Source organism: Porites lutea, chromosome 10 (assembly GCF_958299795.1).
Source record: "Porites lutea chromosome 10, jaPorLute2.1, whole genome shotgun sequence".
NCBI lineage: Eukaryota > Metazoa > Cnidaria > Anthozoa > Scleractinia > Poritidae > Porites > Porites lutea.
In genome coordinates this window covers 3,747,568-3,772,438 of record NC_133210.1, presented here as the reverse complement: position 1 = coordinate 3,772,438, position 24,871 = coordinate 3,747,568, and the positions used below count along the sequence as shown (strand labels likewise).

At 39.7% G+C, this 24,871-nt stretch overlaps 1 protein-coding gene across 1 annotated transcript; it reads left to right on the top strand.

Moving 5' to 3' along the window:
* Positions 1-24,858, top strand: LOC140949379 (importin subunit alpha-3-like). The gene is made up of 24 exons (XM_073398537.1): positions 1-410; positions 2,196-2,240; positions 2,371-2,448; positions 2,715-2,741; positions 3,482-3,534; positions 3,994-4,041; positions 4,217-4,264; positions 5,343-5,428; positions 6,079-6,165; positions 6,820-6,902; positions 8,051-8,137; positions 8,767-8,811; positions 10,267-10,329; positions 11,470-11,538; positions 13,326-13,382; positions 13,811-13,882; positions 14,658-14,711; positions 15,284-15,334; positions 16,385-16,456; positions 17,345-17,413; positions 17,906-17,947; positions 19,067-19,118; positions 20,963-21,054; positions 23,846-24,858. The coding sequence occupies exons 1-24, from the start codon at positions 348-350 to the stop codon at positions 23,942-23,944; spliced, it is 1,542 nt and encodes a 513-aa protein (XP_073254638.1). The 5' UTR covers positions 1-347; the 3' UTR covers positions 23,945-24,858.
* The last annotated feature ends 13 nt before the right edge of the window (positions 24,859-24,871 follow it).

Sequence of the window (24,871 nt, the reverse complement as noted above, 5' to 3'; positions counted from 1 at the left end):
ACATTGCGTCTTTATCCTTCCCTGTTTTTTCAGCTACAGGAGTAAAAGGCAGAAGATAAGGGCCTGCTAGACCAATTATAATTCCAACAACTCCTAAAGTTATTCTTGTTCTTCGTGGTAACCGTTTGTAGCTTTCCAAAAAGCCCATTCCGACTCTATCGCTCTCAATATTGAGCCTGCGTATGGCTTGGTCAGCAACTTTTTCAGTAGATTATGCGCTTAAGCACACCTCGCGGAGAAACAAGTTTTTTCCATGGCAGAACTTTAGTTGCCGGTGACTTGGATATTTGTTCGCTTCTCCTTGCTTTTAAAGTCAAACAAACTGTTCATTACATAAGCAACAAAAAATGTCCACGAAAGCAGTAGACTCGAGACAAAGGTACTATAAAAACAAGGACAAGGATCTATCGGTGAGTTATATCTTTATGTTGCCGTATGGATGGCGGGGTAATTTGAATGTTATCTGTTGGCATGCATGCGTTGTGCGGCATGTGATTTCTCGATTCTCGATTACTGGTACTACTACTTGAAGAGTCAAACTGTTGATTTGTGAAACAGCTGGAAGGGGAGTGGTGTCTTTAAAATTGGAAAAAGTCAATAAATCACCAGATTTTATTCTCTTGAAATGCATGACAAGTTTTTCTCGGATCGTGCAGTTCTCAAGACGTCCAAACCTGAAAAACCGAATTGTAGCGTTTACTTCGCTGGAAATATACTTTGAATAGTAGAATTATATCAGAAGCTTGAGAGAAATATTAACTGGCAAATTTTCATTTCAAGGACTGCTTTAATTTATAAACAGTCACTTGCTAAAAAGACACTAGTTGTGCTTTCCTCGCCGATCCATCAAAATGGTTGATGCCGTGAGAAAAGAATAAACCTTATATAAGAGTATTTCTCAATTCTCCTGGAAATGGCATGTGATGTTAGTGGTATCGTGGTAGAAAAGGCTAGCACAGTTTTCAAGTTAGCCATTGAAACTTCGTTTGGATGCAATTTATTCAAGAAAATCCAGCTGTGCATATTCAGAGGCTTTGTTACCCGGTTATGTGTTGTAGTCTGTGGTCTGAGTCTTGCCAGTAAATGAAAATCTGTAAAATTGTGAAATTTGACATTTATATGTATGTACCATAGCCGACAATCCCATAGTTGCCAATTAAAATAATGACTATGATAATATTACACAATAAATGTTGCTAAAAATTGCCCAAGGGGCTGCTTCTGCTGAAGTCTGTAGTTTTGTAGTGCCAAAGTCAATACCTAAGAATTCGTATGTGTTCTGTTTAAAAGTAAGTGTTAAATAGCGAGTTGAATTATAGTTGAATACCGCTACTGCATCAGAAGTCGAGTCCTGGAGCCAGTTACGTAAAGGTCAGAGCAAACTAAGCAACAAGATGTCTTAATGTGTCGTGGTCATACATATGTATGTAGCAGTGACAAATGGGTTAGTGTGTACTGGAGAATTTTTGTCAAACTGTTTGTCTTGGCAACAGAATTTTCTCACTGCAACAGGTGTCTGAAAATCAAATTTGTGTAACTTGTTGCAGCAACGAAATTCTGTTGCAGACACAAAGTTTTTCACAAACATTCTCCTATATACACCAAGTGATTTGTTGCTACGATGTTTCTAGCAACTTGTTCCCCGATCTGTGCAAAAAAAGTGATTTGTTGCTGCAATGTCTTGTATCAATGTGTCACCAAGTGTGTTCCAACCTTATATCATAACATCAGTCATAATCAGCAGTGGACCTTGCATATATTACCTAGTCTAAGTGGTAACAATTTGTTTCACCCAAAAGTTAATTCACCCAACGTCAGGTTACCTGGGTGTAAGTTGATGCTTCCATATTTGTTCGTTGATCTTTTAAACCTGTTAAAAACTGGAGTAAAAGTAAAAGGACAGTGACTGCACATATGGGTCAACAGCCTGTTCCAGTGTAAACTTCACATAGAATATCTTAAATATTGGCATAGCAATCGTTGTGATGGCTGAGGTACATGTCAACTTCAGTATTATACACTTTCATTCAGTATATCGAATTTGGTCACTAAGATTGTTCAGATCGATGGACCTTTCTTAGCAACGGGGAAAGGAAAGCAAGCTTAACTGAAGTCAGAGATGTCTCTTGTGAGCTGTTTTGTAGTCTGTAGAGTGTTGTTTGTCACCATTTGACATGATAAATTTTGATTTCCAGGAACTAAGGAGGAGAAGAAATGAGGTCACTGTTGAGCTTAGAAAGGTTTGAGGGCTTAAGTGTTTTTGGAATCAAAATTATTATTTGAAGGGATTATGTTTTATCATTGGTGCATCAAATTACTGCACATGTACATGTCTTAAGTCCCTTGTTCTTTCTTTTTGTTTTATACTAGGCGAAAAGAGAGGACACTGTCCAAAAGAAAAGAAATGTCCCTCAAGACATTGTGGATGAAAAAGATGACAGTTTACAGGTAAAACTTTGTTAACAAGTCAACAAGCATCATCTAGCCATTTCCTCCTTCCAGGTGTCTTTGTGTATTAGTGTCATACAAGTTGCATAAACTTTCTGTATCACCCTTCATATGTCTGCTATCCAAGTAATAATTGATATATAAGTAGTCGTTATTTTAGTATTTTTAATGAAGCCATTTCTTTTGATAATTCTACATGAGAGTCTTGCTCCTTTCTCCTTCCTGTTGTTTTCTTATGTTTGTCTTTATGTTGTTTTACTTCACAGGGAAAGAACCTTCAGAGTATTGTCTTGGTAAGTGAACAAAATCACACCTGAGCAATTTGAACTGTATTTTTAAACAGGACCTACAACTTTACTCGAACCCATTCTTGATGCCTAAATTACCCTTACCTCATGTGTGGAACTGTATAATTTCTGTAAATATTTACTGCTAGCGATCAATGCCATCACTTCTTAAATTGACTTTGACTGACAACTTGTACAGGTTGAAAACATCTTCCAAAGCATGTCCAAGTAAAAGCAATTTTGCCCAATGCTCCAGCGATGCATGTACAGTGTAACAGCCTGTTCCAGGTGTTCAGAAAATGTGGTTGCACTTTTGTTTATATTTTTTAAAAAAGTTGCTCTTCATTTTTGTTGTATTTCTAAAGACTGAGGAGAGCTGGAAAAATAAAAAGACACAGGAAAAATGAATCTGAGTGGGAACTGGAAAAATAAAAGGAAGTAGCAGAAATGAATCTGAAGCTTTTTCTATTTTGCAACCACAGCATGCAAACAAACAGCCAGGTTTGATGATGACAAGTATCCACAAACAACTGAACACCTGGAGAAAAGCCCCTAAGAGACTTTTGTTAAACCCGCTGGATTCTCATTTCAGTTTGTCTTGTTGCTAGTTAAACAAGCAAGACTTTGACATTAGATCAGCAGTCATTTGAGTCCTTCTTTCATGCATTCTTTCAATGTTAATTTACATGTACCATCATTGATCTGTGTGCAGTGGTAGTGTAACTGTGCTTTTTTCACTCCTGTAGAATGCAAGCAGCCAAGATCCAACAGAGCAGCTTGGTGCTGTACAAGCAGCCAGGTTAGTCATAGAATTCTGGTTTCCTGATTTCTTGTGGAGAATATCACTGAGCTGTAGAAGCTCAAGTGTCGTTTTCTTGTATACCAAAGTTAGTAGCTTAGACCTTAGTGAATGTTTAGGTGGACGAGTTACCCATGGTTAATGAGGTATTCTACTCCTAATTTTGTGATACTATTTAGCATTTCAATGCTCTCTTTCTTTGTTGTGCAGTTAGAATAATAAATTATGGCTTTGTAAAAGTAATTCTATTATTAATAATTATGTTCTCCTATCTTGTGAGACAGAGTAGCGGAAGTTGAAACATGCTTGTTTACACTAGGGTTGAATTTTGTACCCAGTAATGTTCTAGTTGCTATATGTGGCCAGCTTCATCTGCATTATGTTTGATTTTCTTTTCATTTCACCTGACACTCTTTATTGCTTATGCTGTAGTTCTGTACTTTATATTTTATTTTCCAGAAAACTGCTCTCAAAAGATCGTAATCCACCTATTGATGAGCTAATTGAGTAAGTATAACAACTTTCAAGTTTACAAGACTTTAGAAAATAAGAACTTGTTTCAAATTTTAGGCTAAACAAGTTCCTGTATAGACGGGTTTAACTGGCAAATATAAACCCAAAAAGTTCTTAAAAACCAGGTTCTTAGTCACAGGTTTTCACTGTGTATTGCTGTTTTTTGCAGGTCGGGCATACTTCCAGTGCTTGTGAATTGCTTGGAAAGAGAAGACAAGTGAGTAAAAATTACCAAGAGACTGTTACATGTAAACTCATCGAGATGAGGTTGAGTTTCAGTACTCTAGTGGAAACACATAAGAGTCAAAGACAACATATCCAGGGCAACCAGTGACCAGCAGCCACCAGTGGCACTGTCACACTGACCAAATAGATCAGTGGAATATGAACATATATAGTACAGTCATACCTTTCTGAAAGTGAGGGAGGGATGGGGAAACAATTAGCAAAGGGCAGCTTTGACTCAAACATACCTAATTGCACGGTGAATCTCAGCAACTTGAGTAAGCCACCTCAATCGAAACCGCCTTGCAGCCTTGTTTCAAGTTGAAGCCATCCACCCGTGGAAACTTTGCGGAAAAATGCGTTTTGAAGCTAGTCGAGTGGTTTTCTGGTCACTGTTGTGCTATAAACACCTAAAACTCACCACAAAGCCATTTACAGGTCGTACACTTCATGGCCTTCTGATTCAGGTGGCTAAACTATTAGCTTGCAAAGTTCAGGCATGCGCAGGAAGCAAAATTTTTGGGTTTAAAGGTGACACAGCAGTCTTGACTTTTACTTTTTGCTCTCTCTCCTCCCCTCTTTTTTCACGTTTCTCACCTCATTTTGTTTTCCTTTTGCTGGGGATTTAGTAGGCTTCATTTTGGTGGGAAAAGTTTTTACGAAGGCTTGTAGGATCTTTAATAGGATCAGAGGAAAGGAAAGGTTGGTCGGTAGTGGAACAGGATTTTCATGGAAATTTTCAGGTCAATGTTTCATGGTTTTTTGCCTTTTTCTTTGGTGCCCATGACTGAATCATGCTCATTCTGGTATGGTTTGAAAGATCTCTTCTCCCTGCACAAGTTAGCAGACAAAGTTGTCCATGAACAATAAAACTGATTTCAGCACAAGTGGAAGAAGGGACCTGGATCCGCATGGGCAGTTACGGGCAGTTCAGCAACCAATGGGTTAACTTCGCCTAAATTACCTTAAGCCACATTTGATATTAGGAGGTACATAATGTCGTAGTTGAAAAAATATATTATTATTTGTCATCTGATATCACTTACTTTGTTACTGTTTTTTTTTTACAGTCCCTCTCTTCAGTTCGAAGCAGCATGGGCATTAACAAACATTGCATCTGGTACCTCAGAACAAACAAACGCTGTCGTCAAGGCTGGTAAGCAGGATCAAATCCCAGTTTTTAAAGAATTTTATTTTGGGTGATCTCTTCTCTGTGTCCTTGTCAGGGAGGGCAGGTGTCAGACCCTAGAACCTTTTCCCTTTTTAGAGATTTAGCATGACCCTGGGCTGTTACATTTTTTTCCCTCATCATGACAAAAGTTTGACAAGGTTATTTACCCTCTTTCTCCTTTACCATTTGAAGTTTTTGTGATACTGTGAACAGACATGGTTAGTTTGCAGATTGCCGGACTGATCATGATTTGTCGCAAACAGTCTGACCTTCCATGACAATGTTCTGTTTTGAATAACTATGTCATATCAACTTTGTACATGTATGGTGTGATTTAAAAGCTAAGTGATATTTTGGAACAAAAGCACTGTGTACATGTATCTTCAGAGTTAGATTTCTTTTATCTTACCCTTCGCAAAATTTAGACTGGTACATAAACTGCTTCAAGTAACAACTAATTTTCACAAAAGTAATATTATTATTATTGAGGTTTTTCCGTATAATGAGATCTGTTTGCATAAATTTTGTCTCTTAAAAAGGTTATAGAAAAAAAATGTCCTTGAACCAGTAAATCAGGGTTTCATTTTCATGCTTCTATGTGATTAAGCCACATTAAATGTTATATTTGTTTGTAGATGCCGTGAAGCATTTTATGAAGTTACTGCAATCACCACATCAGAATGTCTGTGAACAAGCTGTGTGGGCTCTGGGGAACATAATTGGTTAGAATTTTTCTGTCCTAAGTCGTACTGTAACTCCTAGGCTTCTTAATGACTGCTGCCAGGTAAACGGCAATGACATTTACCATAGGAACTTTTGTGAAACATACACCTAATTTTGAGTGCTTGAAATCGTGGGTGCAGCTATGTGTAAGATCATATGCTTCAGATGGTACAAACTGCCTGGTTTTGGTTCAGAAACATAAAATGACTATTTAAGCATTTTACATTTTTGGTGTAAACATTCTGAAAACTAATATACCAAAAAGTGTTTTAAAACTCTGCATGTTACCACTTAACAGTATCATATGTAAAATGTGTTCATCCAGAAAATATCCGTACTTCCACACAGAGGGTTGGACTATGTTTGAATCACTTTCCACCCCAAATGTACAATATAAAGTAGTCTCGTACATGTTCTCAGTGAAAATGGGAAACACGCATTGTAAGTAGCAATCAGAGAGTAAGCTACTTGCTTTTTACGTTAATATACAGTAGTGGAAGTTTCCAATGTTCAGCAATGCAAATAGCCATCTCTGTCAAGAAAGATTGTTTAGAACCAGAAATTTATCAAGCATGGCAATGTGACATCACATTTTTCCTTTCTATAAAGTTTGGAGAATTTTGTTGAAGACTGAATTTGTTATTTCACTATAGGTGATGGTCCTGGGCTAAGAGATTTTGTCATTCGTCATGGTGTGGTGGGACCATTGCTTAAGTTTGTCAACCCTAATGTTCCTGTAAGTATCTCTCTTTTTGTGGCCTTGTGATGATGGTCAGCCACGCGCTTACATGTATACAGTATTTCCTTGAATATGCAGGGTAGTGCTTATTAAATTTTTCACGCCTCACTCGAAGCTAAATAATCACAAGAATATTTTCAAAACTGCAAGTCTCTTGTACCAATAACACATGATGGCTTTCTTCCAGTTTAGGCATTTTGAAATCATCAAGAACTCTTTTTGTCTTGGTTTCTCTGCCTTTCTTACCTGTAAACAGCTCCTGCAAAACGTTTTTGCGGCCTGCACTTGCTTAATCCAAAAAAACTTGTAAACATTTTCTAAACCGCGCCCAGGTTGAACACAAGAAGGAAAATAAATTTCCAGTGACACCATCCATGCCTCTGTTGTGTAATTGATCATGGGCCACCACCAATCACACCATGCATAGCATTGACTACATTGTATAAAATAAATTATTTACATATACCGTATTTCCTTGAATAATAGCCGGAGGCGATTATTTCTTTTTTCTTAACATCAAAAGGAGGTGATTATTCAAATATTGCTCCCTTGACGTTGTGCCCTGAATATTTTGTTTTATTATCCCATTAAATTAAAAAAAAATTATCTCGTGAAATAAACTGAACATGAGCTTTTTAAGCGTTCCAAATTTGCTTCCCTTATTAATTTTCAGAGCTTGAATCTTCACTGATCAGTTTCCACCTCAACTTGAGAGGAAGGGGATAAAAGAAAGCAAAGATGATGAGAGGGGTTGGAGGGGGGGGGGGCATTGTTCGAGGGAGTCATTTATTAAAATATTTCCATCAAAGGGGGATGATTATTCGAGGGAAGTGATTAATCAAGGGACGGCTATTATTCAATGAAATTCGATATATTTGGTTGACTCATGATTTACACCATGTAAGTGTTTATTTTATGATAATAGGCCATTTGCATGATGGCATCATTTTACTACTACGACCAGAATCCTTCGAGTTTTTCCTTTCTTGTGCAAATTATCGCCTTTGTTAATTAAACCTTGCTGGGATTACCAAATTTAAATGTGAAAGGAAAAACGAAAAGAATTCTGGTCGTAGTAGTAAAATGACGCCATCGTGCAAATGGCCTGTTGTGACCGTTCATCTATTTCTCATTGAACTGTGCAGATAAGCTTCTTGAGAAATGTGACATGGGTGATAGTAAATCTGTGTAGAAATAAAGAGCCTCCTCCACCTATGGCAACCATTCAAGAGGTAAGTTAAACAGCAGGCTTTGCAGGGTTCTCCAGATTCTCCAGCAATCAGTGAATCGTCACAGAAGATAACTCTTTTAAGAGTGATAATATATCGGTCTTATTGGTTTGCAGTACCTTGTTGGATGAAAGCAAACATGATATGAAATAAAGCGAATATACGTAAATAAAAGTGCCATCCTCATGGCTAGAATTCTTTCCCTGGTCACTCAACATGCCCCTCCCCCCTCTCCGAATTAAAATTTTCTCCATGAAAGCTAGACCCCTCTAACAGAGTCGGTGGGGAGGGGAGGGTGGGGGAGGGTGATTCACCCCTCAAACCCTAGCTTAGAAAGTTACACGGTTCCTGATAAAGCTATTTACAATAATAGTGATGTTACTTCCTAAGACTGTATGTAAACAAATGGTCCCAATAAGTAAGAGTTTCAAGTTACAGAACGGTCAAGTTACTGCTTTTATATTTTTAAATTAAAACTTTGCTACACAGTGAGGGTGTCCAACACGGTTGTGTCCAAAAACTGTGTTAATCTCTGAACAACTTGCGTTTGTGAATTTTATTAGTGCCATTCTAACGAGCCGTTATTAGGTTAAAGATATTTCATTACTGTTCTTGTTTTTGTACACCTGTAGGTCCTTCCAGCACTCGCTCTTCTTATTCACCACCAAGATCTAAATGTATGTAAACACTCCTGAATGTTATGATGATGTTAGGCACGTGCATACAGTCAAACCTGTAATAAGCGGTCACTCTTGGAGAATGGCTTACTCAATTGCGGTCGTTTTGCCTGACGGCGTTTGCCACACCCTAAATTTTTATAGACTTCGAGTAGTCCCCCTTTTTTCCTCAGGGATAGTAGAGCGAGCGAAACGCGAGCGCGCGTGAAAATCACCCCATGCGGGAAAAGGCTACACGCAGTGGGGAAAGAGAAAAATCTGTCTCTCCCCACCGTGTCTCGCCTTTCTCGTGTGGGGTGATTTTCACGCGCGCTCGCGTTTCGCTCGTTCTATCCCTGAGGAAAAATGGGGGACTACTCGTAGTCTAAAATTTTTATAATATCCGCAAATTTCTTAATAGTTATCCAAAAGAAGGTGCAATATTCCAAAACCCCATACACGTATGACTTGCATCCAAAAATTTCTGTTATTTTTATTAAATACTTCTAATATTTTCACATGACTAAAATTTACAAAAAAATGCCCAAATTAGCCTCCGGTACCACCTTAAGTCGATTCACCCAATGACATACAACACTCTACAACATGTGTGGATTCAACATGTACAGTCACTGTCTTTCCATACTTATTCCTTTTTTAAAGGCTTAAAGAAAGACAAATATGCATCGGGCGATCCGACTTAATGTGCAAACTGCTGTCAGGCGAATCGACCTGTGGGCGAAAGGACCTGATACCGGCTGACTGACCTCTTAATACAGGTTGACCGTTTAATACAGGACTGACAAACTTAAGAACTACTCAAGAAAATGAGGATGATGAAAGAGCGTAATATCTATTGCACGACAAATTGATCTCAAAGTGTTTCTACCTCTTCTTGTGTCAAAAGAAAGGAAGTAAGAGACCACTGAACGCCATGCACTGACAGTGTATCTGTTGGACTAGTATGGTGCATCTTGTTAGACTGCAAAACAGTCGGTTCTTTTCTCAAAATCAGTCAAGAAATCGGTAAAGCGTGGCGTAAGAGTCTTACGCGCGCAAAGCATCTCTCCCCAGTCTCGCTCTCTGTTTTCAGCCTCGTTCCAGACCTTTTGTTTGACTGCTCGCGCGTACTTGAATACGCAAAAATACGGACTGTTTTGCAGTCTAGCATCTTGCTAAAGTGACCGTTTAGTAGAGATGAAGACAATAAAAAATAATTTGTTGGGACCTCGGAAAAGGTGCCCGTGACTGCTTAATACGGGTCACTTTTTACAGTAATTAAGGGAAATGATTTCTGGGACTTCAGCAAGTGGCCTCTTTTACAGTTAGTCTTGTTTAGTGCTAAAACCTGCAACTGAAAAAGGCCGTTTTTGATACAATTATAACAGGTTCCTTTTTAATAGGCTTCAGTAATTCCATTCTGGAAATACTCTGGTGCACTAATGAAACTCAAAATTTTGTAACATCCTTTTTCAGATTTTAGTTGACACAGTGTGGGCATTGTCTTACTTGACTGATGGGGGTAATAATCAAATTCAGGTATGATTTTAGCGGTGTTATTTTTATTTGTTTTTCGCGTTCGTCAGAACGCATCCTAATCTTGGTGTTCCTGTGGTACGAGGCGGCAAATTTTCGAGGTATCGCGGGCGACTGCCGATAAGCCGCGCCTGCTGATTTTATCATGGGTGTCCCGGCCGGGAAACTGGACTCATTTCGACTCGCTTTCGTTTCCGTGAGTGGCGAATCAATGGTTACCTCTACTAACTATACCTCTAATTTTAGGATTTGAAGGGCTGTGTCACGCCTGTCTAGTTTATGTTGTTAAGATTGCCAATTACGGTTTCTTATACGCTATAAAATCCAACCTTAAAGAAGAAATTACCGTCGGTTGCATCCAAGCGTGGATACGAGACAAAAAAACATGTTCTAATAGGGGGCCAGACGTGACAAGCTTTGTGGGCAAACATTTGAAGTCTGACAGCCGTTAAAGCAAACTGTCGCGCCAAAGGTAAGTTGTTTACACGTTTTTGATCAGCGCGTTCAGCCCCTATTTCATTTTTCTCAACTTTCAGGCATATTTTTTCGCTCAGAAATAGCACCTTGCCTCCAGAAATTATTCTTAACGTCTAAAAATTCTTACAAAGAATATTTTGTTGATCGAAAACAAATCAAGTCGACAACTGCCGCCTACTCCAAACTTGGAATGTTTGGCGCCAAAACATGTCATGTTTGCACCCAATTAGAACATGTTTTTTTCCTCTTGTTTACGCGCTTAAATGCAACCGAGGGTAGTTGTAAATGATAAAATCACAGCTTCTTGTACTTCCCAAACATAGGTCTATCAAACGTTAGAAACAACAAAATCGTTAGGCTTACAAGTTTTCAGAAACCCACAGTTTCAGTCCGTTTTAAACGTCTTCAAGATTGTCCGTCCGTTCCTTCTTTTATATTCGCTGTGCTATGAATATCTTCTTTTAATGTTCTGAGCGATTATTTTTATGTTTCACTCAATTTGTTGCAATTCCTACTGTTAGAACTTTGGTAAAATTCGTGACGCAGCTCGTTTAAAACTTGGTCAAGTAATATTAACTACATGTACACTTAGATCCAATTGCAAGACTATTTTTGTTTACAAGCTATCATTAAGTTTAATTATGTTAATTGGATATTATTTTGCAGGTTGTTATTGAAAGTGGAGTGGTACCTCATCTTATACCCCTGCTAAGTCACGTTGAAATTAAACTGCAGGTAAATGATTTTGCTCAGATCTTGTTGGATGAATGAGTCCAGCTAAAAGTCATGTTGTTAGGGGTGTTCATTTAACTTAGCTCCTTCTAGCTTTTTGTGTCTGTAAGAGTGCTTCTTCCTAGCTAGACTGCGAGCAGTTGCACGAGCGTCATTTGCGTGTCTCGTGCGTTTTGCTCGACGGACCAAGAGGAAAGAGAGACTGCACCACCACGATTGAATCTAAACTGGATTTTTTTTGGAGTTTCCTCCAAAATGGTCAGATTTAGTCTTTGCCCCTACTTTTCGTGTCCTCGCGAAAAGCTATGTAGTATAGTATGAACACCAAGAGTCCAGGACTGGAACAATTCCTTTGTACACATGGAACATCGTGCCTAGTAGTCTGTCAAAAGGGTTTAGTGCACAAAATCCCAGTCCTCGCTCCTGAATATTTAATTCTGTCTTAGTGGATTCAAGTCTTTGCGCCTACGTATTCACTTCCTCTACGGTTCAAATATCTGTTCACACTCTAACAAAGTATGGCACAGAACCTATCTGATAGAGCGATTTTCGTATGACCTTGAAAAATGGTTTCAGTAAGTGTTCGTTATTTGTTTTATCAACCAGTGGATGAAAAGATCAAAACATGGACTCTTCGTTTTCCCGCCAAAGAAAACCCTAATATGGAGAAGGCATTGTTCGATTAGCCAATCGTGTTGCAGTATGACGTCAAAGCGAAGTATCGGTTGATTTCTAGAAAGTTCTTTGGGCATGAAGTTTTTTCACCTGACCGTTTGCTTAACCAACCAAAAGCCACACGCGTTTGTATCCCTTCGACAAACCAATCAAATCGCTCAATTTCTGTTTTGTTCGCACGTTTTCATTTCAAGGTCATACGAAAATCGCGCTATGTGACTCCTCTCTTTCAAATCGGTGCGGCGTAGCTTCATATCTTTATAGAAATTGCTTCGAAATCACATATGTGAACAGACGCCCAATCCGGTATGGTTTGAACATAACCTTACAAAAGGCCGTGGCATTTTCAATGGTTAAAATTTCAAGAAGTTTTGGGGATCAGCACGATGGACCCCAGTAAAAGCTCACACCTCTGGCCTTTTATCTTTTAAAAACTGTCACTTTTTTTTCCTGAATTTGTCTAACACACCTTGACCCCACCCTGTTTGTTTCTGTGCACAGAAAATAGGGAATTTAAGATCCGAGGACACGACGGCGGCGAAAACGTCGCTTAAAAAGTGAACTTGCTTTTTTTCAGTCTTCATCGCGACTATTCCTACCCACTTACTTTGTCAAATGTAGGTGAACCCCTCAGGAGTCAGTGAATTCCTAAGAACCATGTCCAAGTTTAAAATTCCGTCGACGGTTGTTTACGTCCCCCATAAAACGTTAAATTACGCATTTTCACGCCGTAGTCGTGCAAAACGGCAACGAGATGTACAAAAAAAGCGTGATGTATGAGCAAAGTTGTTGTTTTGCTAATTAAACCTATTGCTCTTCTTGACGTTCTCGTTGCCGTCGCGTCGTTAATGGGAAGGGGAAGGAAGAATTCGGGCATACGAGGAGGGGTTTCCTTTTTCCCTCTCTCCGCATGTCTTTCGCGCTCTCGTGCTCAAATTTCCCCTCCTCCTCCCGCTTTCCCATTTAACACCTGCCACGCAGGCTAATAGAAAATGGACGTTACAGTTCGCTGGCTGGAGTGAGTCTGGAGTTATTTGTGGAAAAAGTGTGTTGAATTGCAATGAATCTTTCATTTGTAAGGTTTTTACTTTTACATTTTTTTGCTTGTTTTGCAGACAGCAGCTCTTCGAGCAGTTGGTAACATTGTGACTGGAACAGATGAACAGACACAAGTAAGCAAAGTCCATGTTAAATTGTACCTAAATAGGTTGACTACAGTAGTACGCGAATTATTTTAGCGCTGGTAGCTCTGCGCCAACATTTTCTCCGAACTTACCTGTGTGGCAGCTGTTAACATTCTAAATTTCATTTTGTAAAATCATGACAGAAAGGTGTTGAAGTTTGTAAATTAAACAATGCACAGGATTGTGCGTAGTTAGTCTTCACGTGGGAGTGTAGTTACTCCAAATGGACACCAATGATGTAGAAATGTGATTTTAGGGTCTAAAAGTGTTAGACAATCGTTAGAGGTTACTAAAGGTTTTCAGGAAAAATGACAGTTACCAGCTTTTCTATACAAAAATGTAATATAATTGAGATGATTTCATTTAGTTTGGTTTGTTTATGATTTTGGTTTGTTACCTGTTTGTATTGTTTTCAGGTTGTGTTGGATCATGGAGCCCTTCGTCACTTTCCGGCGTTACTTAATCACCATAAAGAGAAAGTTAAAAAGGTTAGTTTTTCAAAAATTGTCCTCGTAGACTTGTACTTTGTTACCATGATCACGTAAAGTCAGGAAATTTTGTTGTTCTTATTAGTGACAACCTTGTTGAAGGCAACAAATGTATGTATTTGTTGTTAAAGGGTAAGAGCTTCGTGCAAACAGACGCAACTACTCCCAACATCGTAGGCCCAGCAACTTTAGGAGTTGTTGCGTCCGTATTGGTAGTGTTGTGCAAGCGGATGCAACAACTTCCAACAATGTTGGGACCTGCAGTGCACTGTGGGAAGGATACAACCCAGAAGACTTTGAAGACTTTGGAGACCATGTGTAACGCGGGTTCGTGGCTTGAACAATGTTGGAAGAGCTGTGCAAACGGATCCAATATTGTTGCGCTACGCTTTGGTGATCACGGAACAAGAAATTTTGGGAGCTGTTGGTTCAAAAGTCTGACCGGTTTCAACAACTCCCAACAACACACAACAACATTCAACAGGGTGTGCAAACAGACGCATTTGTAACATTCAAAAATGTAGCATCCCTTTGCGCGGGGCTTAAGGGGTCCTTATTTTACGTTAGTAGCCAAAATATTTATCGTCTAATTAACAAACTTGGGGCCGATGGTGTACTCATTTCACTCGCCCCCACCGTCCCCCACCCCATCCCTGTCTCTCTCTCCATTGGTGCTCCCTTTTAAAGGTACGTAAAGCTAAATGGAAAAAAGAAAGTCGAAACAAGGATTTTACATTAGTTTGTGTGTGTGTGTTTTTTTTTCTGTGTGTCACAGGAAGCAGTTTGGTTTCTATCCAACATCACCGCTGGCAATCAGGCCCAAGTACAGGTAAAAATCAGCCAAGGTTGTCTCTGTCCTTGGTTTGCTCGTTCAGGATGAAACGGGGCGTAAAATAAACCATTCCGATTTTCGAAAGGAAAAGGGTTATAGACCCTGGTTGTCTGGACTGCTTTAGCTTATGTCCTATGTTGCTCGCGGAAAATGTACATCAAAGGTTATTTTCCTTCAAAAACAATTAAAGTAGTCGTCTGCAAACAGGCTGGGTCATGTTTCAAGTCAAGTAGCGTTTTTGCCAGGTTTTGCCTAGTTCAAAAAATGAATAAATAAATACATTTTTTATCAAGTTTTCATTTTGTTCAAACAGAACAAAGGTAGGAAACGCAACATTTTCCATGGTTTTCATTGGTTTATTTGATATCGTTGTTAGAAAAATTCCCATTTCAAGGACCATCAATGAAACGTTTCTTTTAACACCGTTTGTATCATCTACCAATGAATAAGGTAAAGTAAAACTTGATTTTAACAGAGTGGCCCATTCACCTCAACAGCTGGTCCTCATCTGGGGTCCTGAAAGATGAGTGAATGAATCATTAAATTAATGGTCTTTTTTTCTTTTGCAGGAAATCATCGATGCTGGCCTTGTTCCACTTATTATTCAGACTTTAGAAAATGTAAGTACTTTTCTGTGTGATAGTGAGTCACTGTGGTAGCTAACATTGCAGCTTTCGCTGCATCATACATAAGCTTCTTTAGAAATTGCTTCTGCTTTAGCTCACTCTCAGTCAATTGTGTAGAAATGTAGTATAGTTCTAACTTTGAGTCTGTGGATCAAGTACTCAAATGAAAACTCTTCAGTTGTACGTTCAAATGGTGCTATATTATAGTGTGTAGTTCTAACTTTGAATCGTTGCATGTACCCTCTGTTTTAACTATTCAAATCGAATGTCCCGGTTATTATTTAGCTGCCTGTGCCAACAGGCAATGTCTAATCAAGAAATGAGTTTCACCATTGTTGAAAAAAGACAAAATGGCTGTTGAATCTCCCGTAAGGCATTCTGTATCTCATTCCCCCTGTAGTGGGGCCGAATTTTCAGGGAAGGTGATGGACCATCTCAGATAAAATATCTGGCGAACAGAACGGAAACAACACTCTTGCGTGGAGTTATAAGTCCTATACTTACACCGAAAAATTAGGAATAAAATGTGACAACTTAGTCAGCCTGTAGAAACGTTCGGCCTAAAGTTGCCCTGCCACTGTAATTGTAATTGTAATTTGTTTACCCACAGAGCACTTAGGAGTTCCTAAAAACTCGTCGAAACGCGTCCGTGTGTTCCAGATCGAATTCGAATTTGGAAGTGTTGGTTTTTAAGGAGAGGGGAAAGCCAGAGTACCCGGACAAAAACCTCTCGCAGCAAGGGAGAGAACCAACAACAAAAAAAAACCACGTATGGCTTAGACGCCAAGAAAAGTTTAACTTGGCCATGTGTCAAACCTAACTGATGATGTAGGTGCCGCAGAAGAGTGGTGTTGAAATCAGTTACGTTCGGCACTCTAGTTTGGTACGGCGTACGGCGTTTGTGTGCCGGCACACATTAGGCGTGACGTTTGAACTAGGCCTTAATCGTTCTGATGTTATTAATTTTCAATTATTTTTACCATCGTCATCATCATTAACATCATCATCATTCTTATTATTAACATTGTTATGATTTTATTTTAGGGAGAATTTTTAACCCAAAAGGAGGCAGCTTGGGCGATCAGTAACTTCACAGTCAGTGGAACACCGCAACAGGTAGTTGGGCCTAGCACATGTTGCTGATTATGGTGCGGGTAATATAGGGGCAAATACATCTAGAAAATCACACAGCACTCTTGATGTGATTGAAATCCACTAATAGTTAGTAAGGTTGTTAAAAGGTGCTATGCTGAGACGCAAAAGCTGTTTTAGTGTTTATCGGTAAAAATCGTTCTAAACCATGAATTATGGTCAGCTGCCAACTTGGAGAATAAATTAATGCACTGCTCAGCTTTTTTTTCAAAGGCAGTTTTGTTTATCAGGGAGTGTAGCTATCCTTGAGAGAATTCTCACGCTACCGCCTCCGTAAGAAGGCGTTGTTTTTTTTTCTTGTCTCTACCTTTGAGCGTTACTCGAGCCGCACTCTTTTCTGTGAATTTGCGCACTGCTGTAAAGCGAGTAAACATAACATGTGTTCTGCAGGCCGGGTTAGAAATTAAGATAATTGATAATAAACGGTTTGCTTTGAGACCTGGCTTGCCAACTCAATTGGTTAAAGCGCTCCGCCGTTTTCGCAGAGCTCAGGGTTCGAATCTAGTCTGCTACGCAGCCGTTTTTAATGTCGTCACGCAATGCTCCTCCCCACTAACTTAGTGGGGAGGAGCGTTGCGTGACGACACTAAAAACGGCTGCGTAGCAGACTAGGTTCGAATCCCGCCAAGCGTGAATTTCTCAGGCCTCCTTTTTGCAACTGCATAAGTTGCTTCTTTAACTGTGGTGATCTTTTTTGCGTCCACTTGCTCACCCCGCAGTTACAATATTATAAAATTCATATACTCATCATTTCAATGTATAAACTCTTGTTAAAAGAGTTTTTGAGAGGTCCCCGTGGTTTCATGCCGGGATCGCTTTTTGACCTTTGTTTTACATGTTTATGCTTCGTAGGTTGGGGTCCTTGTTGAATGCGGTGCGATTGCTCCTTTCTGCAAGTTACTCGAGTGTATGGACACTCAGGTAATCTTCTTTTCATTTTCACCCTTTTAATGCCCGCATCGAATTGTCGATTTTGTATTTCTTTGCTAAGTTTTTTTTTAAATAGAAGGGTCTGAGTGGGAAACAAAATTTCGAGGGAATTATTCGCTGAGCGACTCTCTGAAATTATTCTTGAAGTAACGTTTCTTGACCTTGACCATTAAAGTTGTTATATTTATGAGTTGTTCTCCTTATATTTACGAAATACTGGCGTATATATCTCGTGCGGCCTTCTTTGCAAGCATTAAGCATATCCCGAAAACGTATTATCGACCGTTATACGTTTTTTGTCTTTTAATTTTACGACATGCTCTAATGACAGCAGAAAGAAAGAAAAGAAGCGGCAAACATATATACTTTAAAATTCGCTCAGTGCTAGGCGTTTCGCGAGTTAATCTGTGTCACTCTGAACCACAGAGCGGGTTATTTGAAAAAAATAATAAAACAAGACGTTTAAAAAATTCTTTTTAACAGGTTATTCAGATTGTACTGGATGGCATTAATAATATTTTAAAGGTAGGTAGGCCCTCCCTTGTTTTCACATTGGCTTCTGTCCAGACTGTACCTCGCTTTCTCCTATGTTCACAATTCACGAAGTGCACGATTTTTCTGGAAATTTTTTGAGATCATGTGTGTGACTTGTAGTTGCAGGTCCGAGTTAAGAGATGCCAGAAGGGGCTGTTATTTAAGGACGCAAGTAGTCTACCAGTGTTTATCACTGAAGGCATTTATTCTGACGGTCAAGAGCATTGTCCTCCAAACTTAAACAGAGCTAACCTCAAATACTTGCTGACGATACACTTAGTACTGAGTTTGTGTCATGTTTTTTCGCAAGGTTATGCATTCGATATTGGTATCGCATGCCACGAGAAACAGAGAACCGTGTAGAAAGTTATTTATACAATACCTACGCCACAACCAACAACACTTTCATCGGTTACCGCTCGTTTCGATACAAGTTGATTGAGGCGCGTTGTAAATAGTTTCATGTCTTTGGAATATTCGAATATTAACCCTAAATGTTTTTCTTGCTTACGCGCAAGGTATACTTGAAGTGATCAAAATTCTTGTTATTTTCAATGCATCGCAACGACTTGTATCGAAACGACCGGTTTCCCTTTCGCCAACACCAACAATATCACTCCCACATGTCCGTTTACAGCTATTTCGAGAAAGGTTGTTGGATAAAGTGCATATGACAACCCCAAAAGATATTGTGGGTGGTTTTGAGTTCACTGTTTTTCAAAGATATAAAAGTAGGTTCCACAGCTACAGTGTCAGGAACAGTGTACTGACCATATTCCATACCGTAAAATTCCGAAAATAAGCCCCTGAAAAAGGGCCTTTGAAAAATACAAGCCCCGGGGCTTATTTTCGGAATTTTACGGTATTACCTTTCGGGATGTCGCCTGCACATTTTTCCCGACGATCTTTCTCGAAATAGCTACATACAGTCGAACCTCGATGTAACGAACGTTATAACGAACGATATTCTGTACTCCAAGTAGAAAGAACCACGATAACGAAATCTCGTTATAGCGAACCAATTTGGCCAGTCCCTTGGCCTTTCGTTATATCGAGGTTCCACTGTTCTCACAAACCGCTCCTTATTCTCTGATTTGTATTTTGTTACAGATGGCCGGTGAAAGATCAGAAGCCATTGCTACTATCATCGAGGAAGCTGGAGGTTTTTAGACTATTTTTACCTTTTTACTTGAATTTACATTAATCTTAATGAATCCCTTCACACTCAAGATTGCCAAGGACCAATTTACGAAAAACGTCAATTTGATTTGGTGAGGTTTATGAAAAGATATTTAACCAATTAAGTTATTAATTGAAAGAAAACAACAGCAAAATTGTTTTATTTTATTCAAAAGCAAGGAACAAAAATTCTTCCACCCCCAACTAAAGGGCTAGTCGTGGCGGGGGGAAGACGAAATAGCAACAAGATATGATTTTGTTCACAGACTCAAGAGTTAGAACTTCATGACATTGCGTTTTCTCCCAGCAATGTTAGTACATCATCAAGAGAAGTGGTTTTGAGAATTAATAGACCATTTTCGATATATTTAAATTCATACTTGGCTCCCAGGCTTGACTTCGACTAGACTACGAGTAGTCCCCCATTTTTCCTCAGGGATAGTAGAGCGACCGAAACGCGAGCGCGCGTGAAAATCACCCCACGCGAGAAAATGGTCTTTTCTCGCGTGGGGTGATTTTCACGCGCCCTTATGTTTCGCTCGCTCTACTATCCCTGAGGAAAAATGGGGGACTACTCGTGGTTTAGACTTCGACTGTCCTCCTCCTTACATTGCTGTTTTCTGTGGCGTGAAATAGCTCCTCGGTTGTTGAAATTAACAAATGATAGCCCAACCTTACAAAGAGGCAAAGGTTTGTCTTTGTGAGAAAAGGTCCTCCTCTAGAGTGTGAGGAGGAAAGGTGTTTTTACCCTTTAAACCGGAAGATAAAAATTGAAATTCTCATTTACTGTCCCTATACTTTTTCAATAGAAGTAGTGGGGAGAATTTGTTGAAATATCAATTAGACACATCTTCCCTGATCATGTACTCACTTCTCATGACCACTCTGTTTTCTAAAGCATTGATATTATAAAGAGAAATTTCGTGCTGATGGCTCTTAGGGCTTAAAGGGTAAATAGAGAGCCCATGAAAAGAAGTTGTCTTTGCTTTTAAGTCTGTGGATGAAATCCTACTGTGATCAGCAAAACGCCTTTTATTTTGTAAATAATTCACTACATGAGCGAATTCAGCAAAAGCTTGATTTGAAGCAGTCGTGAGAGTGGCAGATTTAAGTTAAGGTTGATTAACAAAATCATTACTTAAGTCCTATTTCACCAACCCTGCGAACGCAGACCTATTCACGGTCGTCGCCTCTCTCCACCCGAAAAGAGAGAAGCGAAGACAGAAGTAAGGGCCTGTTTACATGGAGGTGGGGGACCCCAGATAGGCGAGGTAACATGCGGTGGGTCACCCCTGCACCTATCATGTAAAATGAGAGATTGTATGGACAGGCGGGTTACCTCACCTACCTGGGGTCCCCACCTCCATGTAAACAGGCCCTAAGCCTGCGTTCGCAGGCTATATTTCACCCAGGTCCTAGAACCGTGAACTGAATGGGAAGGTATATCCTCCTCTCTTTCTTACCTGTAAGAGTTGTTTGTCCATCAAAAGGGTACCTTTTTGAACAGCCTTGACGGCTGGTACCCGCCTATTCTACCTGACAGACGTTATTTAGCCTGGGGTGGAAAACAACGCGAGTGGAAAAACTGGTATCAAACCACTAGATGTGAAACTAAATAAGCTAACAAATCCATCTGCAGTTTATTTCCCTTCCAAACAATCTGTGGCTTTTCTCCCAAAATTGACTAACACGTACAGTCCTGATATTCCGAACGTGACTACCACCCTTTCAACCCTTCAGATCAACTTCGATTTTAGTCCTTCCTAACCCTTGTTGATCATAGGCCGCTGTGAAAGTTGAATGACTTATGCTTTCTTCTCCCGTTAGGCTTGGACAAGATCGAATTCCTGCAAAACCACGAGAACCAAGAAATCTACAAGCTTGCTTTTGGAATAATTGATAAGTACTTCTCCAATGAGGTATGTGTGTTTTTATCATTAGCGTTATGGTGGTTTGTCTGTTGTACGTACGTGCCATGAGTTTATTTATAATTTTTCTTTTAGCCACAAAATGCGCCGTGACACGATATTCTCCGCCTTGTTTCCTCGAGTTACTTCTTTTTATTTTTAATAGAAATCTATTTTGAACGGCATTTATTCAGTTTGCCCTTGACTGCTTTATTAAGTGTCTTTGCCATCCCTAACATGCAAAATATTTACAAATAATGAAAAGACCTGCGAAAAGCGAGTAGGGATGTTTCGCTACACTGCAGCTTGATCGACTTCCTGCTTTTTAAAATTGACTGATTTGAGACATAATTTTCAGCTCAAAGAGCTCCTCACACGAGTATTGTGATCTGCAATAACTTATCTTGGTCTTAAACATTGTAGCAAATCGGCTGTGCAGCGGAAAGACTTCGTAGCTAATTGACCGAATACCTGAGCCGTCATCGTGCGATCACAGGTCATTAGCTTGATGATATTTATCAGATGGTTTTCCTATTTACTGATTTATTTTAATTCGCCACGGTGTATTACTTTTAAACTTGGCAACTTTACTGATTTTAAGGCGTTGTTTTCAGTCGTGTTGACGGATTTTCGCTAACTGGTCCCCGTCAAAAGTTAGAAAAAGGACGTGGAAGGGTCTATCAAACCTGGGCCTGCCCCTCTATGTGTACAACCCCCCCCCCCCCCTCCCCCTCTGCCCTTCTCCGATTTTTCTTGAGGGGAGGCGGGTCTGTACACAGACTAGCCCCTCCTAACCCTGGTCCGTCCGAGTTAACCAGGCGTAAGTTAAAATGTTACGAGAAGTATCGCGATATGGTCCAGTCAAGAGTGTTGTTTATTTCTGTGCTCTTTGTAATGTCTACAACAGCTGTTCATTAAACTGCTGGTACAAAACAGTACCAACACCAGTCACAAACTTTCAGTTCGCTTTCACTAAACAGCCGTCCTCTTTACCTGTTATTGGCTTTGTTTTCTTATCGAATCCGTTTTCCTTTGCGTACCTTGTATTTTGTCTCGCGTGAACCCGTGCATTAAGCGCGAACACAACTGCCGCTTGTGTTAAGATAACCGTTAAGGTATCTATAGACCTGTTGACTGTTTCAAAACTACTTGAGTTTGAACTGGAATTTGCTCTAAGCTTTGTTGTTATCGCCGTTGCATGTGATAATTTAACCGAGAAACCACATTTTGCAAAGTAAGTATTACACCGATACTTAAAGCGCGATTCTCCTCCGGAACACAACGTCTTCTAGGGTAACAACAGTTCAATATATTTGTGTCTTTGGTTCAGTGAAGATGTTCCGCGTTTTTGACCTCAGTGTTACGAATGACAATTGAACCCTACAAGTAGCCAGAGTCCAAACTGGACAAATTCCAAATTTAATTTTGTGAAAGTTTGGAAGAACAAATAGTACTATGTGAAAGGACTGGCAAAAAGGTTTCATTTGAATGGTCACACCGCAAGATTTGGTCCACTGCCCTCAAAAGTGAGAGCCACCGTACATGATTCCATCATTCACTCTGCTGATAGTGAAGGGCTAATCAGTGTGAGTTTGCGACGATTTTCAACTAACATTAGAGATCTTTGGATTCGAGGACGAGAACGGACAGAGCGACTACGAAGACGAGATTTAACTTTAACTTTTTTGCGTATTCTCAAAAAATAGACACCCCGGAAAGCTTCATTACACTTTGTTCTTTTCACCAGAAAAGTTAGCATTGTTATCTATATTGTAAGAGGTTAAGACGCAAAATGACACAACTTCTTTCATTTGATTTTTTTTTTCGCCACCACGACATTCTTGCAAAAATTCGTCGTAGAATGAAGACGATTATCACGTTTTCCCGCCAAAATGACGCTGGTTCGCGCAAGCGCACTACTTAGTATTGGGAAAATCTTGTTTTCGTAGTCGTCCTCGTCTGAAAATCTAAAGGTCTATATTCTTATTTTGATTTCGGAGGGGACCGGTGTTTCAAAACACGTGTTTTGCGCATGTCTGGTCCTCGCATGTTATGACTTCTTGGTGAAATCATTCGTAGCTTGCATGGATAACCAAGCATGGCTGCCAACACTCGTGTGTCCGTTAAATGTCGTTACGCTCAGCCAGCTGCAAAAGATTCTTATGTGGAATGTTAACACAGGCGAATGTCAACAACAAGTCAGGGTGTTGTAATCTCCTGAATTGGTAACTCTATATCTGCTGGAGTGAGTTTTGGAAACATGTAGGGTCGGATATTTTGAATAGAGTTCCTGAAGATGTGAACAAAACGCGTTCTGAGTCATTTTTTCACTTTGGCTTCCCTAGTATCTAACATTGTGTACTTTTAAACGACAGCGTTAGAAATGCCTGTAGCACACACTACAAAACTATTTATTTACGTACATTATCCTACATACAAGCAGATATCCCACTGTCACAAACGGCAGGCTTGCTTCAGTAGACTTCGTTTAAATAGCGAGTTCGCAGTGTCTTTCTAAATATCAGGTCTGTGGACCAATTCTTATAGTGCGGCCATCTCGTCAAAGGTAGTTTTGCTAGGTGCTATTTGTCCTGTAGTATTTTTATTGAATGAACTTTTGAAATTCTGCTAAATTTTGACGTTGGGTGCACCATTGAGAGGAAATTTTGTAAAAACCTGTCTAATGATTTTCTGTAGCGAAACTTCTCTTCATATCTCCTTTTTGTTTTCTTTTGAAAGTCATTTTACATTCTTGTGATGATTTTCTTTGTTGCTGAGTAATTCTTGTTTGTTTTTTGGTCAGGGTGACAACGGTGAAGAGGAACTTAACCCTACAGAAATAGATGGACAGTTCGAGTTCCAGGCCAAAGATAACCTGCCACCTGGTGGATTCAAGTTATAAAGCTCGTCTGTTACCCTCATGTGCTGTCGAAAAAAAAACTGACAACTGACAGAGACTTGTACTTACCCAATAGAGTGAGTGAGAGAGCGAATGAGAGATACGCGTGCGAGAAGAGAACTAACCAAACGCGATAAAAAATGAACGTGAGCGAGCGAGATAGCGCGCGTGTGAGAGAGAACCAAACGCCATAGAAAATGTGAACGTGAGCGAGAGAGCGAGCGAGGGAGTGTGTCATGTTAACAGACTCATAGAACAAATCGCTGATCCTTAAGTCCCGCCCCCCGACAGATTGATTGACAAGTTATTGCCGGCTCTGCTTGGACCAAGCAACGCGGCTTTTAATTAAATGTGGTTTAATTTTCGTCGGCCGGAACGTGGAAAGGGTTGCAATTGACGAACGAGAATCGCCTGGCGACTTCTTATGTGCGGCTGGAATGTCGCAATGCTTTTGAAGCTCGGAATTGTTTGTTAAAGGACTTACTCAGCAGTGTTTAAATATCAGAGATGATGTTGGAGCCTACAGTAACACAAGCCTGTGTCGGCGACTTTTAAATAGCACATGGCACGTGCTTTGCACGTAAATCTTATGTTCTTTTTAAAGGCACATAGGAGAACTTTTTCACTTAATAGTGACTGTACTTGGACTGGAATTTTTATCTCCCTTAGCCTCTAAGAAAGGAACGAAGCGTCCAGGATAAATATTTAGCCGTTTTCGGTTTAGAGATTTACAGTAGTTTTCCATATCTTGCCAGCGACTGAATTCTCTTTGCAGTATTATTTTTTTGTAATTTGTGGTTTTAGTTTTCGTAAATCGCAGCTGTGTTTTATTGCCTTCTTAAGCACTTGTTAGTGAGAAAACGATGTATCAAATTGTAAAGTACCGAATTTTATGAGTAAATTTTAACCATCCTTCAGATTTGACTTGTG

Bases quoted from the DNA above. Each gene is read 5' to 3' on its own strand.
- LOC140949379 (XM_073398537.1), top strand. From the start codon at position 348: ATGTCCACGAAAGCAGTAGACTCGAGACAAAGGTACTATAAAAACAAG. The intron at 6,166-6,819 runs GTTAGAATTTTT...ATTTCACTATAG, and splicing joins GGCTCTGGGGAACATAATTG to GTGATGGTCCTGGGCTAAGA. The intron at 8,138-8,766 runs GTAAGTTAAACA...GTACACCTGTAG, and splicing joins CTATGGCAACCATTCAAGAG to GTCCTTCCAGCACTCGCTCT.